The sequence below is a fragment of the Meleagris gallopavo genome, chromosome 1 (assembly GCF_905368555.1).
Source record: "Meleagris gallopavo chromosome 1, MGAL_WU_HG_1.1, whole genome shotgun sequence".
Taxonomy (NCBI): Eukaryota; Metazoa; Chordata; class Aves; order Galliformes; family Phasianidae; genus Meleagris; species Meleagris gallopavo.
Window position 1 is genome coordinate 66,950,929 of NC_139404.1, and position 22,231 is coordinate 66,973,159.

The 22,231-nt window shown below is 47.3% G+C and overlaps 2 protein-coding genes across 3 annotated transcripts in view; one reads left to right on the forward strand and one right to left on the reverse strand.

The window, feature by feature from the left end:
* The window catches only part of RASSF8 (Ras association domain family member 8), a 78,570-nt gene extending 73,884 nt beyond the window's left edge, over nt 1-4,686 (forward strand). For both annotated transcript variants that reach the window (XM_085231933.1, XM_019616769.2), the window contains one exon: nt 309-4,686. In XM_085231933.1, the coding sequence (XP_085088059.1) occupies nt 309-430 (122 nt within the window). In that variant the 3' untranslated portion in view covers nt 431-4,686. The remainder of the gene's footprint in view (nt 1-308) is intronic.
* Nucleotides 2,255-21,672, reverse strand: BHLHE41 (basic helix-loop-helix family member e41). Its single transcript, XM_085231927.1, has 5 exons — nt 21,358-21,672; nt 21,151-21,214; nt 20,926-21,033; nt 20,741-20,852; nt 2,255-20,648 (listed from the first exon to the last, which is right to left on the reverse strand). The coding sequence occupies exons 1-5, from the start codon at nt 21,417-21,419 to the stop codon at nt 19,672-19,674; spliced, it is 1,323 nt and encodes a 440-aa protein (XP_085088053.1). The 5' UTR covers nt 21,420-21,672; the 3' UTR covers nt 2,255-19,671.
* Nucleotides 21,673-22,231: the final 559 nt, after the last annotated feature.

Sequence of the window (22,231 nt, forward strand, 5' to 3'; positions counted from 1 at the left end):
GGCAGAAAGCTTTGAGTTATATATAGGTGCAGGATCTTTCTGCACACTACTGCATGAACGCATTGCATGTATCTGTGTGTTCCTTGTGGGAGAGTAATTAAACTGAGTAGCTCTCTGTTTTGAAATGAGTAGGGAGCGTGCACCTCAGCTCTCATCGCTTCCAGTTCAGGCACTTGAATTATTTGTTGTATGTAGTGCTATTTTTTATTCTAAGCTGCACTAACTTTGCCAGAAAGCAGGAAGAAGGGAGGTGTTCTGTGACGTTACTTTTGATGATGACTTTTCTAACCACCTTCTTTCTTGTGCAGAGCCGACATTTCAGTCGGGGTCATTGAAGCGCCCCGGGTCATCGAGGCAGCTCCCCAGTAACCTTCGGATCCTGCAGAATCCCCTGTCGTCTGGTTTTAACCCGGAGGGCATTTATGTATGACACTATATACCTCTAGGAGAGGACCTAGCAAGGTACCCTGGACAAGATACACTTTTCTTTTGTTCTGCCAATGATCAATGGAAGAAGTTTTTGGTTTTTTTAGTTTTTTTTTTTTTTTTTTTTTTTTTGTTAAACCACCCTATTTTTTGTCTTCTTCCTCCAACACACTACTTGGAGCCATACCTTGTGCACTGAAGAGACAGAGGAACTGTCTCGATTCATAAGTGGCAATGGTGAAGTTGCTGTCACACACCTAGAGCGCAAAACCAAATGGAGGTTTTTGCCACTTCAGAAGCGTTTGGGAAAGTATTATTCCATGTATAGGCATAAATAAAAGACTGAGGGTGAAGGAAACCATGTATGCAACTGATTTGAGGTTTAATTTATTCCTTTTAATCAATGGACGTGTGAATGTTGACCTTTTATATTTTTTATTTTTTAACTTGTGAATAATCCTGTATGGTTGTACATCAGTCTGACAAGGTGACTTTAATTTGCATGTACAGACATCCAGCATTTGATCAAGTGCAACAACTTGCAATGCGGAGAGTTGTGTGCTGAACCTCTAAAATGGTTTCTCACCACTGACTTTGTCATTTCTGTTGTGGGTCATATGTCATGTTCCATCCGTTGCTACCTATTAAGATTTGAAAAGCGAGTTTGTGGGATTTACTTGCTGTTGAATCTGCCTTGAGAAAAGCACCTAGTGTTCAAAAGACTGAAGGAATTAAAACCTTAGCTTGGTAAGAATATTTCCAGCATACAATTGAGGATGCACTAGTTAGATGATATTTTATTATATAGAATGTATATTTGAAATATTTTGCCACATTGTATATGCCTTTTGAGAAAAGAACAATGTAAGAAGTTGTCTTCATATATCTTACCAAAAGAGAGTAAGAGGCTTTCACTGTGTGTGATTTTGTACTTTATTTCTGCCAATAGCCATTACAGTGTTCTTGTTTTGCAGTAAATCATGCTGTTGGAGGAGAAAAAAACAAAACAACACAAATGAACATCCTCTCCCAGCCTTCCAGAGTTCACTCAGGTTTTGTGGAGGGAAGAAACCTGGCAGAGTCCTGCGAGGTCGATAGCAGAGCTTCTGCTGACTTGAGTGGAGCTAGGCCAATTTCATTCCAGGTCCCCAGTGTAAAATGATAGACTTTAGCCCCTTAGTAAACTGCTGCTCAGTCATTTACAGAACATGAAGTATACAAACAGAAAATCAAAAGATCTAGTAGATTTTTTTTTTTTTAATTAAAAAAAAACAAACCAACAAAGAGATGACATTTTATCTTCATGTTACTCTAATGCAATCAAAGTGAGCTCTAGACAAAATGGCTTTTGTGCAGAAAGATACTACCAAGTAGCATGTTGGGTGTGGGTCTTGAAATTGGATTGACAGCGTGCACGAGTTTGCAGAGTAAGTTATTGGGATCAGTGAGACAGCTGATATACGTTAGGAGGCTACAGTGTCATGGATGAAATGGAGAATGGATGGACCTTACCTAGTTGCATTTGGATGTCCTGTTCTAACAGCAGCTCAAACTGTCATCCACACATTTGGGATGATGATCACCATGACGTGAGAGGGTGTCACAGTGCTGTCACAGTAGTATTTAATAGTTAGGTCCCCAGAGCACAAAAACGAAGAGGAACCCCAGAGTTCAGTCAGTGGCAAAATGACAAAACTCCCAATACCTTTGGTAGGGTCAGGAGTTTACCACTGGTAGGAAACTCCAAGCTTTTTAGCCATAGAAAATTTTTAACTCCTAGTATCCTCTTGTGTTGATTTACTGATGTGCAGATAAATGTTAATTTCAATTTTCTTTTTTTTTCTTCTTCTTTTTTTTTTTTTTTTTTTTTTAAGAAAAGGAGCTTCTTAGTCATACTGACAAACAGTGGCTTTATCAGATATAGTAGAAGATGAAGGACTCTTGAGTGTTCAATGCATTTTTTATTTTCCACTTATTAATGGCATCATATATTTTAAAAATGCTGCTGTACTTAGACTAACAGCAACAGATAAGGCTGTGAATATATAAAGGACCTTTCCAAATGGACTCTGAATTTTTACTGTTTAAATTATCAGGTCTTCTTTTTTCCTTGTGAGTAAACTGGAAAATGAAATGTTCCTATCCAAGGAACCTTCACAGTGCTCACAATTTTACTGTTAGTTTATCACAATTCTGTGCTCATGTTTACTGTGCCCATAACTTTGTATTAAAAAGAGAATGTGTATATAGATATATATATATATATTAAAAAAAAAATGTAAAATATACATAGTTTCAGGACAATATCTGTCCAAGGTACTTGAGCATATATGCCTTACATTCTGGGTTCAATTTACAGAAAAAAAAAAAGGCCCTCTCCAGTGAATATCTTGCATCTTCAGCACCTCCTCTTGACACTAGAGAACCGAGGCACTCAGCACCTTGCAAACTCTGGCCCAAATTATGCTGCACGGGGATGGGGGGAAACGCAAGGAAAAGCCTGTTGCAGTCTTAGCCTTGTACTGAGATAAGGTAGATGAGCATACATACCCACTTAATGTTTTTGTCAGACTTTAAGTGACTGGTCCATCTCCCACAGATACAAGTTTGAGTTGAATTAAGCTCTTAGAGCATAAAAAAAACCACAGTTGCCCTCTTTCTCTGTGAGGTTATTCCTGAGGTTAGAGGAAGGAGGAAAAGGATTGAAAGAAAGGGGAAGAGCAGCTTTGGAGGGCTTGGGTTATGGTTTCCTAGTAGAACCAAGGAAGGATTTTCCCATTTAAGTTAAAAAATAAAAAAATGGCGCCTGCTGACTGCAGCAGCTGTTTGACTGAAGTGCCAGCCTGGAGCTGACTCAAAAATAGCCACTGCATCACCAAGGGGACCCTCCTTATCAGGGCTTTAGCGTATGTCAGGGTGGTCTAGAAAACGTTTACATCTTCGGCCACTGCTGTGGCAAAGGAGAGGGTTTTGTGTCTGAACCTGCCATTTGTGAGACGGCGACAAACCTGCAGCTCCCTCCCTCTGTACTCCCGTTGCTCATTGAATTTCAGCCAGGTTAAAGTTTTGTAGCATTTTCACCCTCTCTGTAAATAAACCAAGAAGAAGTGGCATGCCATCACATTAAGTGTGAATTGAACAATGTATTACAGTTATAAAATTTCCTCACGTTACGGCGCTAAGAGTTTTGCTTGTGATCAATTACAGAACCTCACTCTTTTTTTAGAAATGTAAAGAAATTCATTTTCAGAAGTGTTTCAAACCTCTTCATGGGGCATTAGCAGAAAAGAAGCTACATGTACTAATCAAGTGCCAGATTATGTACTGGCCAGCATAATTATTTTTGTTTGCATTAAATAGTTAAATACGCAAGCACTGTTTTCCAGTGCACGGGGAATTTATATGGAGAACTCCTGAAGTTTATTTACTTATACTAATGGAAATTAACTGTTACCTCTCCAATCCATGAGGATACAGTTTATTTTTGGTGGTGATGCTATGTTGTTGGGGGAACGGGGAGTGACTGATTGACAAGCCAAGGTAAACGTTCTGAATGCCCAAGCAACGGAGAAATGCAAATCCCACTTTGAAAAGTGAGCTAGGAACCTGCCTCCCATTATCCTTTGGTGGGACTTAGGTTCCCAAGTGCCTGAATTGCTTCTGAAAATGCTATGTTAGCTTTGTGATTACTTGTTTTTATTAACTCTAGCAAGCTGGAAGGAAGTTCTTTAGCAAGAGAACTACCACTAGCATTAGCAATATGCAAACATGCTTTCATTGTGAGGTAAGAGGGAAAAGATCTTTTAGTGAAGTAAGTCTCTTCTTGGGGCAATAATTGCCTTCTTTTTAGCTTGAGGAGTATATTTTAGTGAACTGGGATCATATGAGTATGAACAAAAAACAGATCTTGTAATTTTTAGCAAGTTATCTTGAAGCATATAAATTCCTGATGTGCATTAACTTGAGTGAATTGGGCCTTAATGATCCATGTAAATACCAAAACTGTATTCAGATATTTTCTCCAGAAAAGAGTCTTTAATGGTCTGTACTGTATCAAAATTGATAAGTGTCAAAGTGTTACTTTATATTACACTTTTTTTTTTTTTTTTTTTAATAGAACATTGGAACATGCATGTTTATTTGCTACAGTATTTTAATGTTTTGGATGAAGGCCATCAGTTGTATGGAGATGACAAAACAATCACTCTATTTATTCAATATTGCTGCTTAAAGTTTTCAAAATAAAGCTTTCAATGCCAATATAGTGACTGATTGAAAGCTCTTCTAGCTTTCTTCAGCTGTTTTGGTTTTTTGTTTTGTTTTGTTTTTTGTTTTTTTTCCTGTTTATAGAAAACTAAAGAAATGAAACTTGGTATATAATCTGTTCTACCAGCAAGGAATTATTGCAATAATATTGTGGGATGGCTGGGAGTATGTGTGCAGTATATACATAAATGCATGCATGCAGTGAATGCTTTGAGTAAATGGACCGCTGGAGAATGTTCAAATCCTTTGCAGTGTTGCAAGCAACTTCCAGGTGCGACCAAATACTGTTTTAACTCTTCACACCAATGTGCAATGCTTAGGAAAGACAGAACGAGTAGAGGTCTTAAAGGATAAATTCAGAGTCTTTTGAACCAAATAGGGTTTAACCACAGGTGTGTTTCTGGATTGGGCCTAAAAGCATGTTCTGATAGAAAAAGCTTTTCTGTTACGGCAAGAATGCTTCATTTCAAGCATATTTGGTACCTCTGAAAATGGAAGCAGTTCCAAGATGGATCAAGTATGTCCACTATATTTAGTAAAAAGGGTATCAAAATACAGACATGCATGCTTGTGAATACAGCCACCTGGTGAAACTACTCATTGGGGGCTCAGACTGGAAGATCTGAGTTGCTGAAGCTTTGACACTGAGAAGCAATGCCAACTAACTGTGAAAACACAAATGAGCATTTTCTTACTGCTCTGCTTCAATGCAAGATAAAAATCTGTACTATATGTAACTATATTTTGTCATTTAAAAAGCTTCTATTTTTGATTATTCTCATGAATGGTTGACAAAAGATATTGAATATGCTCCCATACAATAAATTCCCCTCTGAAACTTTGGGTCTTTACAGTTCATGGTTTGCTGGAATTGCACTGTACCTCTTGCATACATCTCATCTACAGTTGAACTCTGTCCATTAAAGAACAAGATGATGTTCTGTGTGTCTGAAGATCAAATGCTTTCAGAAACAGCCTTCTGTTGAGCATGATAGTGGCTGCTCCCAAGTGATAATTTACCTGAGGCAGGGGACACGTGCCTGGTCACTGTGGGGCCTCTACCAGAAAGCGTACATGTACAAATACAGCCAAGAAACTGAAGAGGTGATGGAGCTTGTTTTTACCTGAAGAACTGCCAGTGAGATTCATCCCCAAATAACAGAAAGGATCAGCAACTCAGAGGAAGTATAACTTTTAAAGCAGAGAGGCAGGAGTTGTTAGGTGATGATCAGAGAGGGGAATTGAATATGCAGAATCTTCAAAGAAGGACACACAAGGTGCATATGCCTCAGCAAGAGGAAATCAAGCTTTGAACAGAGAGCTGAAGGCCTGATTCAGGTTTAATTCCTGTGCTGAAGACAGCAGGGCATGTGAACATCACTTGAGTTCATTGTTATTGACCAGGGGAACTGCCACAGCCAGGGAACAGTGATTTAAGCTATCCAAATACAGTCCTTAGTCTATTGTCCCAACAAATCTCTTTTCCTAAACCAACTGAAGCTCAACCTCATTAGATGTGAAGATAAATGAGCTAACTGTAGTAGTGCTGTTGACAGACAGATGAGGTCACGAGCTTCACTGAAGCCCTAGCTAGCCGCATTCATACTAGCAGGACCGTGGAAGTTTGTAAAGGACCTCTGCTCCTGAAAGATGCTATTTTCTGCTTCTGTGCGAGTCACCTAGCTGATTTTTGTAGTAACTAAGGCTTCCTGGTGTGCTCCAGTAGAGCCAGTGGCACAGCTAATGATTCTGATCTTTTGCTTCGCCTTCAAAGAACAAAGTGGTGCTACAGCACTAACTAGCTCAGGGTAGCTGGACCACTAATGAGTTGCAAAACTAAAGCAGATCAATGGTCCGTTTTGTTTAGGAGCTATTGAGTTCTTCTGCCTGTCACACCCTTGTCAGCTAGGCGATATTTCTTTGTAGTCCCAATTTTTAATGATTGTTTCAACTAAGTTCTCTAGTATCTGAAGTAGGACACACTAAGTGACTGTCTTTCTTGAAAGTGATATATTTGCTAGCTTTGGTAATGTAGCTAGTGTCAATGAGCGAACACTGTCTAGGTCAGCCACAGTTTCATCATTAATTTTCTCCAGAAATATTGGATGGAGACAATCTCAGCTGGTCTGGTTTGTTCTATTTTTCCAGATGGGTATGCTGTGTACTTTGTCCCCTTCTTTGCAGTGAGTTTCCTGTTCTTGTGCTGTCATGTCACCAACCTATGGCTTTAAGGTACTAAGCATAAGCTACTGTTTAGTGGGCAACTTCATAGAATCATAGAATGGCCTGGGTTGAAAAGGACCACAATGATCATCCAGTTTCAACCCCCCTGCTATATGCAGGGTCACCAACCAGCAGACCAGACTGCCCAGAGCCACATCCAGCCTGGTCTTGAATGCCTCCAGGGATGGGGCATCCACACTCTTCTTGGGCAACCTGTTCCACTGCGTCACCAAATCTGTGTGAAAAACTTCCTCCGAATATCTAACCTAAACCTCCCTGTCTCAGTTTAAAGCCATTCCCCCTTATCCTATCACTATCCACCCTCATAAACAGCCGTTCCCCCTCCTGTTTATATGCGCCCTTCAAGAAGGCCACAGTGAGATCTCCCCGGAGCCTTCTCTTCTCCAAGCTAACCACACCAAATTCTCTCAACCTTTCTTCACAGGAGAGGTGTTCCAGCCCTCTAATCATCTTAGTGGCCTTCCTCTGGACTCGTTCCAAGAGCTCTGTGTCTTGTACTGGGGGCTCTGGGCCTGGACGCAGTAGTCCAGATATTGCAGGGAGCCTGTTTGTCATGTGCTAATGCAAGAAGAAACTTGATGCAAAGAGGTGATAAACTTACCTGAGCACCCTTCCCAATTGACTTATTGGCTCAGCCATTGATAGTGTCCCCATGCCAATTCTGGTGTGTCTGTGTGCCCCTGAGCACACAGGACTTCCTTGCTGTCCCATAGACAGCTCTGCTGTTTCCCTCCTTTGCTCTGCAGTGACTCCTGGTAGAATAACCATCCTTTTTTGATTGTTTTATTTTCTAGAGATGCTTTTCAAATCTGAATCCCTGACGATGGAAGGGCTGCAGGAGTCTCTACAGGCTCTCATGGAGTGAGGGAGTATCATTAGAGTAATCCTTTTTATTCAGTCATCCAGGAGCTTAACGTGGTGTAACAGCTACACAGCTGGGGGATTCTCAACTGAAAGAGCTGCCAGCTGGATGTCAGTCTCTGGTATTTGCTTTGGTCTACATGAGTTAATTATGTATTACTTTGATTTCAGTTTCCACTCCTCTGAGTCACAGGTGTATTGAGGAAAAGGAGGGTTACAAAAAAAAACCACACGTGAAGTCCAGTCAACAGGACAGATTCCTGTGCAGTAACACATTAGTGAATGTCATTTGGCCTGCAACAGATATAGGCTATCTCCAACATCTCTCTCATAATTTAATTACTTCATTAACTACGTACACATTGGCTTGTTCCCCAGTAGCATGCTTTCATTTATACTGTTCCTCCAAAATGCAGAGTTGATGCTATTGTTTCAGCTATGTTTTCCCTTTCTGTGCATATTTTTGGAACATACTATTTGTGTTTGTTGTTTCAGCTATGTACTTTGCCTTGCTCTACCTCCTTGCAGCAGGAAAAAAAGGCAGTAAATAATTGGGAGATCTCCTCAGAAAATGTAATATAAAAGAACTGATACTTAATCTTGAACCAAGGTGGAAGGAATAAAAGTTTTCATAGAATCGTAGAATCCTTAGAGTTGAGTAGAGACCTCTGAAGGCCATCTACTCCAACTTCCCTGCTATGAACAGGGACACCACAGCTAGATCAGGTTGCCCTGGGCCTTATCCAGCCTTCCCTTGAAAGTCTCCAGGGACGGGGCATCAACAGCAGAAATTTCTATTATTTCTTTTTAATGAACACAAGTTTGAAAAAGATCTTCAGAGGAGCTCATGCTGGGCTTATGAGAGGTCCACTTAAAAACCAACGCAAATAACAACAACAACAACAAAAAACAAAACACACACACACACACACAAAAAAAAAACACAAAAAAATCCAATGAATTGGATGAGTGCCAGTATGTATCTGCCTAACTATTTTTAAAGAGAAGATTGCTGGTATAATAATAATTTTTAAAAAGAGAGGGGTGGAGGGAGTAGAGAGGAGGGATGGAAGATGTGCACTAACAAAAATGTCTGTAACTTGATTATTTGCCCTTCAGCGTCTTTGATGACCTGTGTGATGGAGGGTGAAGGGAACCATCCAGCTTTAGAGGCAGTGATGGAGTATCACGGGGTACCATCAGCAGCTGTTATTAAAATAAAATGCAGGCCAGCCTTTAAATGGGAAATAACTGGAATTTCTTAATAACATATAGTTAGTTATACGTGTCACAGCCTGCAATAATATATCCCTTGTACTAGATTCACCGAACTGCTTTTGATCAAGTGCTATGTGTGAGAAAAGATTATTTGACTTTCACAGTCAGAATTAATCTGAAAACTTTGATCAGTGAGGTAGAACTGCCTTTCTGGGAAGCTGATGAAAAACCCAAGAGCACCAGCCACCTTTTAACTACACCTCTACTGCTGTAACGTTGCCTTAACTGTTACTTTGACCTAAAAAATCTGTATCGTGGTTACCACGACTATGACCTGGATTCTCCACAGTATGTAGCTTGTCTCATGAACAAAATGAGTGTGGATGAGACAGAACACAGCTAAGTGAGAAAGGTAAGGCTAGTTGTCCATTAGCTGAGTGTTTGTGTGTAAGGTTTCACTAGATGCCGGGCACTGGGTAATCTTGCCCCTTTGACTCAATCAAATCACTGCAATTACAACGAGGTCTACACGAGAGGGCAGCAGTACATGCCAACATGCCTGGAGCAGCAGACACACAGCTAGTTGGAAAGCAGACTGTCTACGCACACAGCACACGAGAGAGAATCATGTAAATCCCATCTTTATATGTGTTATTTCATAAAGGATGCAGTGATGCTTACAAAGAGCTGTGTCCTTGTAGCAGCGAGCGTGGTTGAGGCACAACTGATGCAGTTCCCACAGTCTGTAAGGAACGCTCAGACCTGGTAGCTTTCTAAAATCTCTACTGCTGTGAGTTGAAACATTCCACTGTGCCTGGTGTATTTCCCTGGGACTGAGAAGTTCTTGTTTTATTTTACAGCTCTGCCACAGATTTCCTGTGTGTGATCCTGGGCGAGCTAATATAATTCCTCTGGATTGGATCCCCCAGCTGTAAGCTTGAGATAATGCTGTTTCATCCCCTTTGACTTTGTCTATATATACTGCAAGCCCTGTGGGGAACCCTGCCTCATTTCCTATTTGTTTGGCAAATAGTACTTAGCCCACTGTGGTCCTGATCTTGGCTGTGCCATCTAGATACTATTGCAATGAAGTATATCTTTTCACAGTACAAAGAGGATGACAAGAAGTCACTCTACCTTTAGTGTAAGTGAGAGCAGCATGCAGACCTGCTAGAGGAATATGGAGGTTTCTGAAGGTGAATTCTTATTTAGTTTTAAACTGCTTTTTCTCTAAAGGGGTAAAAAGGAAAGGTAAGTAAAGGAATAAAAACCCTCTTATTTCAACTTTAGTTCAACCACTTCTTTCAAAGTGATGCTATTATAAGAGGCAGCCTAAGTCCTTTCCCAAGTGCTATGTGGAGCGTGTTGTAGCTGATCAGTACAAACAATTGACTGAGCAGGCTGAATGTGCTCAGTGGTCCTAAGCGTTCTAATAATTCCACAGGTCTGCTGATGTCCTAACAACATGTGAGCGCCTAGTAATCTGCTGTGAAATGTTGCCATTTCATGGTTGTCTGTAGAAACCCTTTGGTATTATAGAGGCTGAAAAGAGAAAGTACACAGGAATTAAACTACAGAAGAAAGCTGCCTTTCTGTAGCTGTTTTCTGACTGGAGACTTGTACAGAGGGAGCACCCCTCAGTTAGGCTGAGCACAAAGACTTTAACGCTGCTGTTCAGTTCTGAGATCAAATATCATTTTAAGGCATTGCCATTTACATAATAATTAGTGCAACCACAGGCATTTGACAAAGCAGTGAGTAATCAGCTGATGGCATCTTATCTCAAGTCCTGCTCAATGAAGTTCTTACTGCTACCTTTGCCCATAGTTACCTGGGGAACTGTTCAGTTGAAAGCACCTGCTTCTGGGTGCTTCTGGCAGCTGCTTTGGTAAGAAAAATGGACTTAGCCCATCCCAGGCATGCAATAAGACAGGACAACCACTTACTTTGGGTATTGTGAACAAATGCAAAATCAGGCCCAATAGCCTGAGAAATGTGAGTACCTGGTGAAACTGCTTGTTTGACATTGTTGGAGCACAACACACACATATCTGCATTTAGTCAGGCTGTCAGTACTACTATTGCTTTTGTTAAACTGGAAAACAAAGGCCCAGGGAGGAGGTGAAGCACCTCCACAGAATGCTCATCATCTCTACGTACCTACTTCTGAATCTGAATCCTTTACTAAAATGTCCACTCTGATCTCACAGAAAATGCAATTGTCCAACAACAGTTCACTCAGGCTGGAGGGCCACCTGGCTTAGCATCTGGTCTCTAGCTCTTGAGCAAGAGGTAAATGAGCAGAGGCAGCTCAATAGTAAGCAGTACTGTGGTCTGGAGTTACAAAAATATCCTACACAGAGGAAGCTGCTCCTAACCCTTCAATCAGAGGATTGATCTTGTCCTGGTAGCAAAAGATTTATCTGCTTTTCAAATTAACCAATGGAAGCACTTCAAAAGAAGTGACTTTTAATATCTCTGTTTGCAAGCATTGGGCCAGTTCAATCAATAAAGCCACAATGATTTTACCTATGAGATCTAATTAGTTTGTTTTAAACTTGAAGCTTTATCCTGCAAAATGAACATTTTCATCCACATTGATTTTAGCACACTAGTTTCAGAAATGCAGGAGGAGTTTGGTTCCTTGCAGGATTAAGCCAATTTAAGTTCATTGGCAGGGAGTGCAAAGTGGGAAAGCTGGAATTAACAACAATAGCAAGCTATTATATGATGAACTGTCAGGCTTGTTTTCTTGTAGTGCAAATTATCAAAACTCCAGTTACCTTCACCAGTTTCTCAGCTTCAAGAAGTAAAAATACTCTTAGAGCCTGGCCTAAGAATAAGGGTAATCCTCCTGGCATTGTTCTGTCTCATTCTGGCTATAGAAACACATACGTTCTCTGATGCACACAGAGATGCATGGCATTTCATGGCATCTGTGTCTGATTTAAGCCAGAAGGTGAAAATGTAACTGAAGGATATCAACAAAAGGAACTCAATCTGAACTATGCAATTTTGGAATGGCTGCATCTGCAGATAAAATTTGAGTCTATTACACTTTCTTCTTAAGGTAACTGTACTTAGCTAACTGATACTTATGCCAGCAAATACAAGTTGCCTATTTTGCTAGGAAAGCAACAAAACAAAAAAAAGTGAACTTTGATTATAGCCAGATTTAGTACCAGTGGCAGAAGCGGTAACCAAACATGGCATGTTCTGATTTGAAGACATGTCAGAATCTACAGTGGTTTGAAACCATGCATCAAAAAAGTGGGCAACTCACAGTGATGCTTCTGCTGTAATTCATTATTGCATGGCTGAATTGCAGTTTCACCTACCTCCGTCTAGCTCAGCCAGAAGCTCATCTCACAGTGCAGAAGTGCCTTCAAGAAAACATTCTCTCGATGGCACTGTCATGTTGTGTGGACTCACAGGCAACATCTGTTAAAATGGAAGAGTTCCCCTCTTTACAGGCTTGTACAGCTGCAAATGATGTGACTGTAGCCAGTAGGGAAAAAGCTAGGGTACCCTAAACTACAAGCATGCTGTTTCTGACCAGGCAGCTTTTTTTCCTGGAAAAGATAGATGATCTGAGAAACAAAAATAAGGGTCACGCAGTACCTTGTCACTGAATTTGACAGACAACTCAATTGCCCTCTGCCCCTTTGAATGTATGGCCCTACTAAACCCAAGGAAACCCATGATATTACAGCATACTTTTAAAACAGTTATAGCAGACAGCACTCAGTGATTGCAGGAAACAGCTGGACTCTTGGAAATGCCTTCTAGGCCTGGCAAGACACCGATGGCAGCACACATCCCAGAGATGGCTCCTGGGGCATGGCATACTCTCAAAGGTCATTTGAAATAACTGCACTTACCCTGTAATTTACAGCACAGGAACTTGCCCCCGTGACCAGCTGTTAGGCATTTTGTATAGCTGCTTCATGTTTTGCAGGCAGATGGATAGATCTTCACTTACTCACTTCTCTGTTCTATAGAACAAGCTGCAGTCCCAGGTTTACACAGGTGTTCCTCTTTATGGATGGACTAAGAGTGGCCCCCACCAACACTGCCTCATGACAGCATCCTTTTAAACCTCGGTAACTCCTTCTCTCTCCGGTGCAAGGAGATTCTGAAGGCTGCTTTAACTCTGGCTCCTGCACACACAGATTCCCACACTCTTCATTTACCTTGGTGGCACTTCTAAGGAGCAGTTCTTGCCTATTCTACATGTATTTTTCTACCTTTTTAATAGCCTCATAGTAACAGGGCTTTTCCTGCTCATCCTGTTGGCACGTAACCCCTACGGATGCCTCAGTCATGGACTTCACTCTGGAAACTGAATTCCTGAGCACAGTACATTGAGCTGTCAGACCCAGCAAGCTGTGTGCATCAAAACCAGAGCACCTGTAAGATGCTGTCGTACTGGAAAAAAATAAAAAAATAAAAAATAAAAATAAAAATTCACGCTCTGTCCCCTTAATCACGGCAACTTCTCTCTAGAACAACAGAGGGCACCACTCCTCACTCAAAAAGCTGCAGCTGAAAGAGGAGCAACCTCGCACTGAGGTAGAAGTTTGCTAAGTAGAACATTTCTCGCTGTCGGTGGTTGGGATCGCGTGCTCTCCCCCAAGGAGGCTCAGCCCTGCGTCTCCCGCTGCTGCGGGAGGGCTCTGGCTGAGAGCTGCGCTCGGAGATGCGCGCTCTCTCTTGTGGGTCTCGTTGCAGTCTACACAGGGTCATTAAGCAGTCGCTTACTGCACAATACTTTGAGATTAGGGTCTTAATATGAGGCAAGAGGGCTGCAGAGTGCAGCTGCAGCCCTGGCTCCTGTGCATACCCATTTTTATTTGTTTGTTTACAGCGAGCTTGTAACGTAAAACACGTCAGTACATTTAGAATAAAATGCAAAGCAGGGCTGGAATCTAGGTTCCTCCTCTCAGATGACCAGGTTATCTCCTCACTCTTCCAGCCACAGCTTCCCCTGCCACCACAGGCAGTTCTGAAGGAAAGGAGCAAACCTATTTCGGCTGTTGAGAAAGCATAGATGTGCTCTTTCCCCTCAGCGTCTGTGCTAACGCGTCCCATGAACACCGCCTCCTGAGGGAACGCGCCGCCCGTTGCCATGGCACCTCGCGGCCCCGCCCCCTCGGCGCACCTCCCCCCACCTCCCTGCGGCGGCGCAGCACGTGCCGGGCAGCGTGCGCGGCGGTCAGGTGGGCGATCGCGTGATGGCGGGCTGTGCCTCGCGCTGTGGCGAGCCGCCGGGCTGAGGCGGTTCCTGCGCCCTGATGGGGGCACGGACGGGGTGTTTCCTCCCGAGCCGTCGGCCTCGCCGCTGGAAGCCGGGATCCAAGCCTACAGCCGTCTTGGCCAGGGAGCGTGGACCGGGGTCACCGGAAGGGTCATTGCCGGCTCGGAGGGCTGCAGCCCAATCTTCACCTCAGTGCCGTGCCAAGGGCTGTGCAGATGAACGGCTGCTCCTTGTAGAGATGCTTTGCAAGCAGCGCTATGTGTAAGCAAAGCTCTGTGCTGCCTGCTGCCAGCAGTGGGGCTGAAGCCTTGGGAACTGTGTCGATGAAGTGCAAGGAGCGTCGAGTCCGCTTCAGTGTCCATCAGCCCGGTGGGCTCTGTAGTGCAGCTGGGGCTCAGAACGCACTCGGGGAGCCCTATTCTGCTGAGTAAGAGGGTGCCACATTTACATAGCCCTTTTCCTGAGGCTGTTCTTCAGAAATGGCTCAGTTGTGAGAGTGCCGTGACCGCAAGTCTTTCTGTTTTGGTATCTGGTTCTCCGGCTTTGGTCTGGATGGAGATGTATCACACAGATCTGGCTCACCTCAGCACTGAGCGGGATGAGCAGGGGCGCAGCTTGGAGGCGATTCCCTGGGCTGCAGTCACACAGACAACAACGCTTGGCAGATGCCTGTACTTGGGGATCTGCTGGTACCAGAGGATGGAGGGACCCAGCTCACAGAGCACTCCGACAAGATTTGTGCCAGTTAGTGCTGTGTCCTGAGGTAAAAAACTGGTGAAAATCAGTACACATGCTTGTAGCCTGCACCAGGATCAACAGGGACAGGGAAGCTGAGCTTTGAAAATACATTAATAGGAAAGAAAACAACAACAGAAGGTCTCTACGGATGCTGGAAAAAGCTGTCCCCTGGCCCTGGGCCTTACAGAGCTGCCTGAAACCATGGTCCCAGCTTCCTGGGAAGCACGAGGTCATGGCCTGCCTCCTGTGCCATGCGTGACCTGCCTCCTCCAGGTGCTGCCAGGCAGGAGGAGGCGTGCTGGTGCCCCACGAGCAGGCAGGCATTCATGTGTTCAGGGAGGCTGAGAGGGCCATGCTGCTTAATCTGGGCCTGGGTGATGGAGGCAGTGGCGAGATTTGTGTTTTGAGGGAGGTGGGCAAACCTGGAGACCTGTGACTACATAAGGGACCCAGAGACAAGTGGCAGCAACAGCTCACTCTGGCCTGGGTTTGTCTGCGAATTGCACAGCTGCTGCTAGCGGCAGGTGAGCCACTGGTTTCTCTGAGCTGTTCTGCAGCATAGCCAGCAACAGTGAAGAGAGAGTCGGGCTTTCTTGAGTGAAGCTGGCTCTAAAAATTACAAGTGTTATTTTACAGAGAGGAAATTAGGCATTTCTGTTTCTTGTTTTCTTTAAGGTCATGTTTTAAGAACATTTCTGCAGCTAACAGGCAGGAAACTTCTCAAGTGAAGGCAAAGATCACATGACTTCAGGAGCCGATGTTCGAAGAGGAAAGGAAACACAATGTGGGACCCACAGACTATAAATTTGCCTGTGCTGAAACACTGCAGTGCACGCAATCCCCAGGCTTGCTGAGTATTGAACACAGTCAGTCTGCCCCAACTAGCAGTAAAAATTAAACCAAGCCAACAAACAAAAAGCCCCACAACTTAGACTTAGGACCTACTTCAAAACCAATTATGCTCAAGAAACAGACTAACACTGACTTAATTGGTAGGTCAGGCCTTTCTTAAACAGAGTAATAGTCAGTTTGAGTTCTGTAACTGTAATCTTTCCAAACATAAAACTTTCACTGCCTTAAGTGGGAGTTACATGATATTACCTTCTACTGCCTTAACAATCTTTATTTGGCACACTGTGGTGGAACCTTCCGTGCCGTCATAATGTACTGGGTAAGTAAGACCTGTTTTCAAACTTTATTGCTTAAGAAAATACATTTACCCCTTTATGTTGTGTCTCTTGGTTTGTGAGAAATACAGTATCTATCCCAGCGTATGCCATACATACAGCACCCAGTCCTGCACTCCTAGCACGAGGGAAGCACAGGTAAGAGTTGCACCATGTATGATAGAGTTACAGAAAGTAGGTAGGAATAACCAGCACTGATATTTGCATGCAAGTGAATATATATTTAAGCCTGCCAGGCTGTTGTCTGTTGTTTATATGTACCTATTTAACTTTGAGAAAATGTAAAACATAGTTTGGCTTAGGCTCCAAAGGGATCTGAGGAAGCCTGGAATTGAATGAAAACCTGAAGAGCTGACTCTTTGGGTCCCTCCTGGCATTTGCCTCTTGCCTCCAGCAGCAGTGGTTTATCAGCTCCAATTACAAGCCTCTTTTAAATCTGTTTGTTAGGCATTGGTATTATCTGAACACACATGTTTTGTCTTTATGTTTTATGTAATAAATTAATAGACTCCATTAATGCCGTAACTCAGCATGAAATCATTTGGCACGCTTGATTCAAGGACTAATAAAAATAAGCCATTCTGCTATTGTACACAGTAAACACTGAAATTGGTAAAACACCGTAAGGATCTTGGTTTATAGCCCAATGAAATCTAAGCTGATCTGTATTCCCAAAAGCTGGAAATGTGATGAAGAGACAGAGCCTGGTCCTCACTCGGGTTTCACACCACCTAAGTTGTGTAGGAGGGGTAGTGATGGGCTTTTTTCAGAAGTGTTTGTGGTTCTGCCATTTCTGGGCGTGTCATAAATTGGCAGGAAGGGCTTCATGTACAGTAAGGCCCATTCCCTCCCTGGCGAGAGGCTACACGAGCACGGTCAGCCCAATGTAGCTGTTTAGGTATGCAGGTCAAAGCAAAGTAGCCGGTGAGCTGCAGAGCAGAAGGGCTGCACCCAGCTCCCTTTCATCCCTGTGACAGCCCCATGCACATGCAACAGCATCCATGGCCAGCAGCAGTTTTTAACATTGCCTTCGATATGCTTTGCTTTCAGCCCACAGTAACTGATGTCCACAGGCACAGGGCTGTGAAGTAGCAGCCCTGAGACTGAATGGGAAAAATCACAGATTGGGATCTTTCTACGGTATCTTTTTCTAGTCGAAATTAATGTTACTATAAAGTGCAAAGAGACACACACCTACTTCTTAACAATCTGTTTGAACAGTTTAAGAGAAGAACTTATTTTTCATCCGATTTATACGTCCTCTTGTATCCCAAAGGACCGCTGGAGTCAGCACGAGTCCCAGACTTCGCTGTGATGTCTGTGCTCCAACTTCGTTCTGTCGGTGCAGCCGAGTACAGGGCTCTAGTGCTGAGGAACCAGAAGAGGGAGCAAGAAGCACTCTCTATTTCTCTCTTACATAAACGCAGGCTACTGTTGGAGGGCTTCCTTAATGTTATTTCCCTGGAGCAGGAAGAATTTTTGGCAGAAAAGGTGACGAGCAGCTCAGATATTAAACCTGTGGAGGTCTTTAGGGTGGTGTATTTCCATGCTGTGCATTATCTGCCTGCTCCCACTACTCTGCTCCCACTGCCCCAGAGGTTCAGCTTCCCTAGCTGATTTCCAGGCTGGGACATCCATCGTTCCTCTGGAGTTCAGGTACTCGTGGAACTGACCGTCACATCGATCATCACGTTTGCTCATGGTGAACAAAGACAGCGTACACACAGCAGCAGAAACGCAAAGGACTCATTTTAAAAGACAGAATTAGTATTTTGCGGGAAGAAGAGAGAAAAGGTCAGCATCAGGAAGAAGCACGTCTGTTCCACGTGCGCTTCAGCACTACTTTGTGGAACACGCACCTCTTACACCGGAATTGGCCAAAGTTTCTTAAAGGAAACCGAGCACACTGAAACCCAGCTTCAAAACGTAACAAGGCGTGCAGCGATCGCCGTCAGCTGCAGCATCACACCTTGGGATGCTCCGTGCACCTACTGTTATTACATATTATCCTAAGGTTCTTAATTAGTAGACAACCCCGTTTTGCGTATTAAAGTTTTTATTCCTTAGTAAGAATTTTTTTTAATCACAAAATAGTGTGGAAATATTTAGATAATAGAATTCACGGAGTGCTGGAAAATACGGAATATAAAGATCGGTCTCTAATATATCACATACTAATCTGTTCTAAACCAGCTGGTTTCTTGCAGACAGGATTTATTTTCTTTTAATAATTTAAGACAGCGTAAGCTTGTATCAAGCGTAAGCATCGTAACAAAAGTGCAACTTTTTCAGCAAATCCTCCCAAAAGATATTTAACTCAAAATATCATTAACACGTATTTTCTCCCTACAAAAATAGCATGTCAGACATCATTAATTGGATGTATTAACAACTATGTACATACAGCCACTCGGTAGGCCGCTAAGGTCTGGAACGTTGTTTAAACACAGCGTTTGAGGCGAACAGCAGCAACAGCAGCAGCAATGCACCGAAGCGCCGGGCCGAGCCGGGTACGCGCTCGCGCCGAGTCAGACTGTTGTGTCTCACCTCTTACATAACATTCAAGTGAGATTTCTCACAGTGCTACCTTGGCAACAAACTAAAAATATCCAGGCAAGGTCTCGGTTTAAGCCTTATTATAAAAGCTTTATCTGTGTGATTATCTGGCGTCTGGTTTGGCTCCAGAAAGGGAAATCGCGGTGCTCGGGAGTGGGATGACGGGAGAGCCCGGCCGGGAAAGTTGCCCCAAAGGTCTCGGCGTCCGATTGCAAAGCGGGGAGGTTTTCCTCCGGTTTGTGTCAGTCAGAACTTAGGCTCAAACGAGCTCGGGCTGACGAGCCGCTCTCCGCTTTCTTAGGGAAGGGAGGGAGGGGGAGAGAGAGGGGTTTTCTTTCCGTAGTTCAGTGCAGAAACATTCGTCTTATACAGCACGGTTCGGGGGGGAATCTCTGGGGAACATACTGAATTAAATAAAGACGGGTGAGCACAGACGCACTCGCCGCAGCTGTATACCTCAGCCGAAAACAGAACAGCCGAACGCGGGGTTACATAACGGCACTGCCCTCCTTCCCCGCACGCCCGAAGCCGGCGGCGCCCCGGGGTGCCCAAGGCACTGCGGCCGCCCATAAAGTGCTGGCACAGGTGCGGGGCTCCGCCGCCCCTCCGCCCCAACCTGAGCCCGCCCGGCGCGGTGCGAGCATCTCGGCGGGACCCAGGGACACTACAAACCCATCACAATAAGGTGCGACATTTAAGTTACCTTAGAGAGAGAGAGAGAAAAAAAAAAGTATCCTTACTATTTCTCTTCCTTTTCTTCTTCTTTTTTTTTTTTCCTTAACATATGTATGCACTTATAAAGCCAAACATTAAAAAAATACTGAGTTGCAAATTTCGTCCGGGACGGTCCTCTCTGGAGCAGCGGCGCGGGGGGCTCCGCGGGCCCCTCCGGCACCTCCTCCCGCCCGCCCTCCGCGCTCACGGCCCTTCGGTGCCGGGCTCCTCGGCGGTCGCGGGCTCCGCTTCCTCGCCGGGCTCGGCGGCGGGCACCGCGGCGGCGGCGGCGGCGAAGGGGGGCGGCAGGTGGGGCGCCGGGGACAGCCCGGCCGCCTTTTCGGCGGGGCCGAGCACGGACGACAGGCAGGGGAAGGAGGCGGCGGCCGCGGCGGCCGCGGCAGCGGCGGCGGCCGCCTGCGCCGGGATGCCGGGGTAGAGCAGCGGGATGGGGGCGGCGGGGTAGAGGTACTTCTCCAGGCCGCCCTTATCCAGGAAGGGCTGCACGTAGGCGGCGGCGGCCGAGGGGGAGATGAAGTAGAAGGGCAGGCAGAAGGGGGCCGCCGGCTGTCCGAAGGGCGCCGCGCCGCCGCCCGCGCCCAGCGCCATCAGCGAGCTCAGCAGCGCGGCGTCGGCGCCGCGGGCAGCGCCGGGCAGGGCGGCGCCGGGCGGGGGGCTGCCGCCCCGCTCCAGCCTCGGCCGCTTGGGCGCGGGCGGCGCCTCGTCCCCCGCCGGCTCCTGCTTGACGGGCAGCGCGGGGAGCGGCCCGACCGGCCCCGCGCCGCGCTCCGGCCGCGCCTCGGCCTCTCCGCCGTAGCCGCTGTCCGTGTCCGTGTCGGTCTCGGCGCCCGGCTCGGCGGCGTGAGTCCGCTGGATGACGGGCACGCAGTGCGCCTGGCCCTCCGGCTTGCGGGCCGGCGCGCGGAGGGGGGCGGGCGGGGAGGAAGAGGAGGAGGGTCCCTTGGCGAGCGGGCCCGGCGGCGGCGAGAGGAGCCGCGGGCCGGGCAGGAACTGCGAGGAGACGGCGTGCAGGTGGCCGAGGAGCTGAGCGCAGCGCTGCTCGCGGGGGGTCCAGCTCTCGGAGCGGGACAGGAACTGCAGCACCTCCTTAGCGCACGTCTGAAAGCCCGAGTGGAAAGCGTCCAGGTCGGCCTGCACCGGAGACTTGACGGAGCGCTCCCCTGCGGGAAAGCCCCCCGGGGGGGGAGAGCGTTCGCCCGCTGCCGCCGCGCGCTGCCCCGCTCTGCCCGCGCCCGCCCCCGGGCCCGCGTACCGCTCTGCAGCGCGACGATCTTCTGGTGCTGCTGCTCCGTCAGCGCCGTCAGCGCCTTCAGGTGCTTCAGCGTCAGCTCCAGCACCACCGCCTTCTCCAGGTGCCCCAGCGTCTGCAAGGCAGGCGGCGGGCGCTCGGCCTCCTCCCGGCTGCACCACCGGGAGCCGAGGCCCCCCCGGGCTTACCGTGAGCTTGAGGTGCTCGGGCAGCAGGTCCTTCAGCTGCGCGATGCACTCGTTGATCCTGTCCCGCCGCTTCTTCTCGATCAGCCGGTGCGGCAGTTTGTACGTCTCCTGGCACGGAGGCGCCCGGCGTCACGCACAGCCCCGGGCCCCGCACACCCCGCACCGCAGCGCGCCGCGCCGGGGAAGTTCGGAGCGCGGTGCCGGAGCGCCGCAGCCCGCCCTTACCTTGCTCTCGTCCCGCTTCACGCCGCGCTTGGGCTTGCACATGTAGAGCGCCGGGTACTCCAGCCTGCGGGGACGCGGAGCTGCAGCCCGGCCCGGAGCGCGGCCCGGCGCCCCCAGAACGGGTAGCGGAGCGGCAGAGCCGCCTCCCGCAGCGCTCTGCAGCGCTCCGCTCGGGAGAGCGGAGCGGGGCGCGGCGGGGACGCTTACCCTATGAAATCGCGGTGCTCCAGCAGCTGCCGCTCGGGCAGGCGGGAGATGCCCTCGTCCATGGCAGGCGGCGGGCGGCGTTCCCTCGCTGCGCTGGCCGGGATCCGCGGGATGCTGCGAGCGGGCTTCGGGGATCCGCGGGCGGAGCTGCGCACATGCAGCCTCCGGCCCCCTCTCCCGTGCAGTGGCGAAAGCGTGCGGCGGCTCGGCCCCCCCGCCCCCGCCGCTCCCCCTGCCCGCCTCGCTCCCGCGCACCCGCCCGCAGCACCGCCGCGCCTTGCACCCGCCGCGCCGCGCAGAGCTGCCCGCGGGGCACGCGCGCCGCCGGCCCGCCCCGCACCCGGCTCACGTGCGGCGCGCGCCGGGAGGGAGGGGGCGGGGCGGGGGGCGGGGCCTGCGGGGAGCCCTCGGGGCGGGCGGCGGGGCGGGGGGGTCCCCGGGCAGCCCTGCCAGAGAGCGGCGTTCCCGTGCGGCTGCCGGCGCTGCGCCGCTCTTGGATTTCAGCGGTGTGGTTTTTTTTTTCCCTTTTACTCACTTAATGTTTTCTTTTCTTTTTTTTTTCCTATTTCTATCTTTAAAAATTTTTCTTTATTTTTATTTTTAAATTGACTTCGATCTCTACGTCGTTTAATCTCCACTCTTATTTCCACTCTATGGGGCCGATCCCCGTCCCCGTAAGGCACAGCTGCTCCTCTCTGAGGAGGTGGGTGGGGAGGAAACCTCCGCCTCCCTCTGCCGGACGCTGCGCGTCCCCGCACGGCCCCTCCGCCCCCCTCCGCTCACAGCCGCCGCAGGTGCCGCCGCGTGTGGTTGCGCTCCGCACGCAGCCCCGCACGTGCACGCAGCGCCGGCTCCGGGCGTCCGCCCCCCGCGG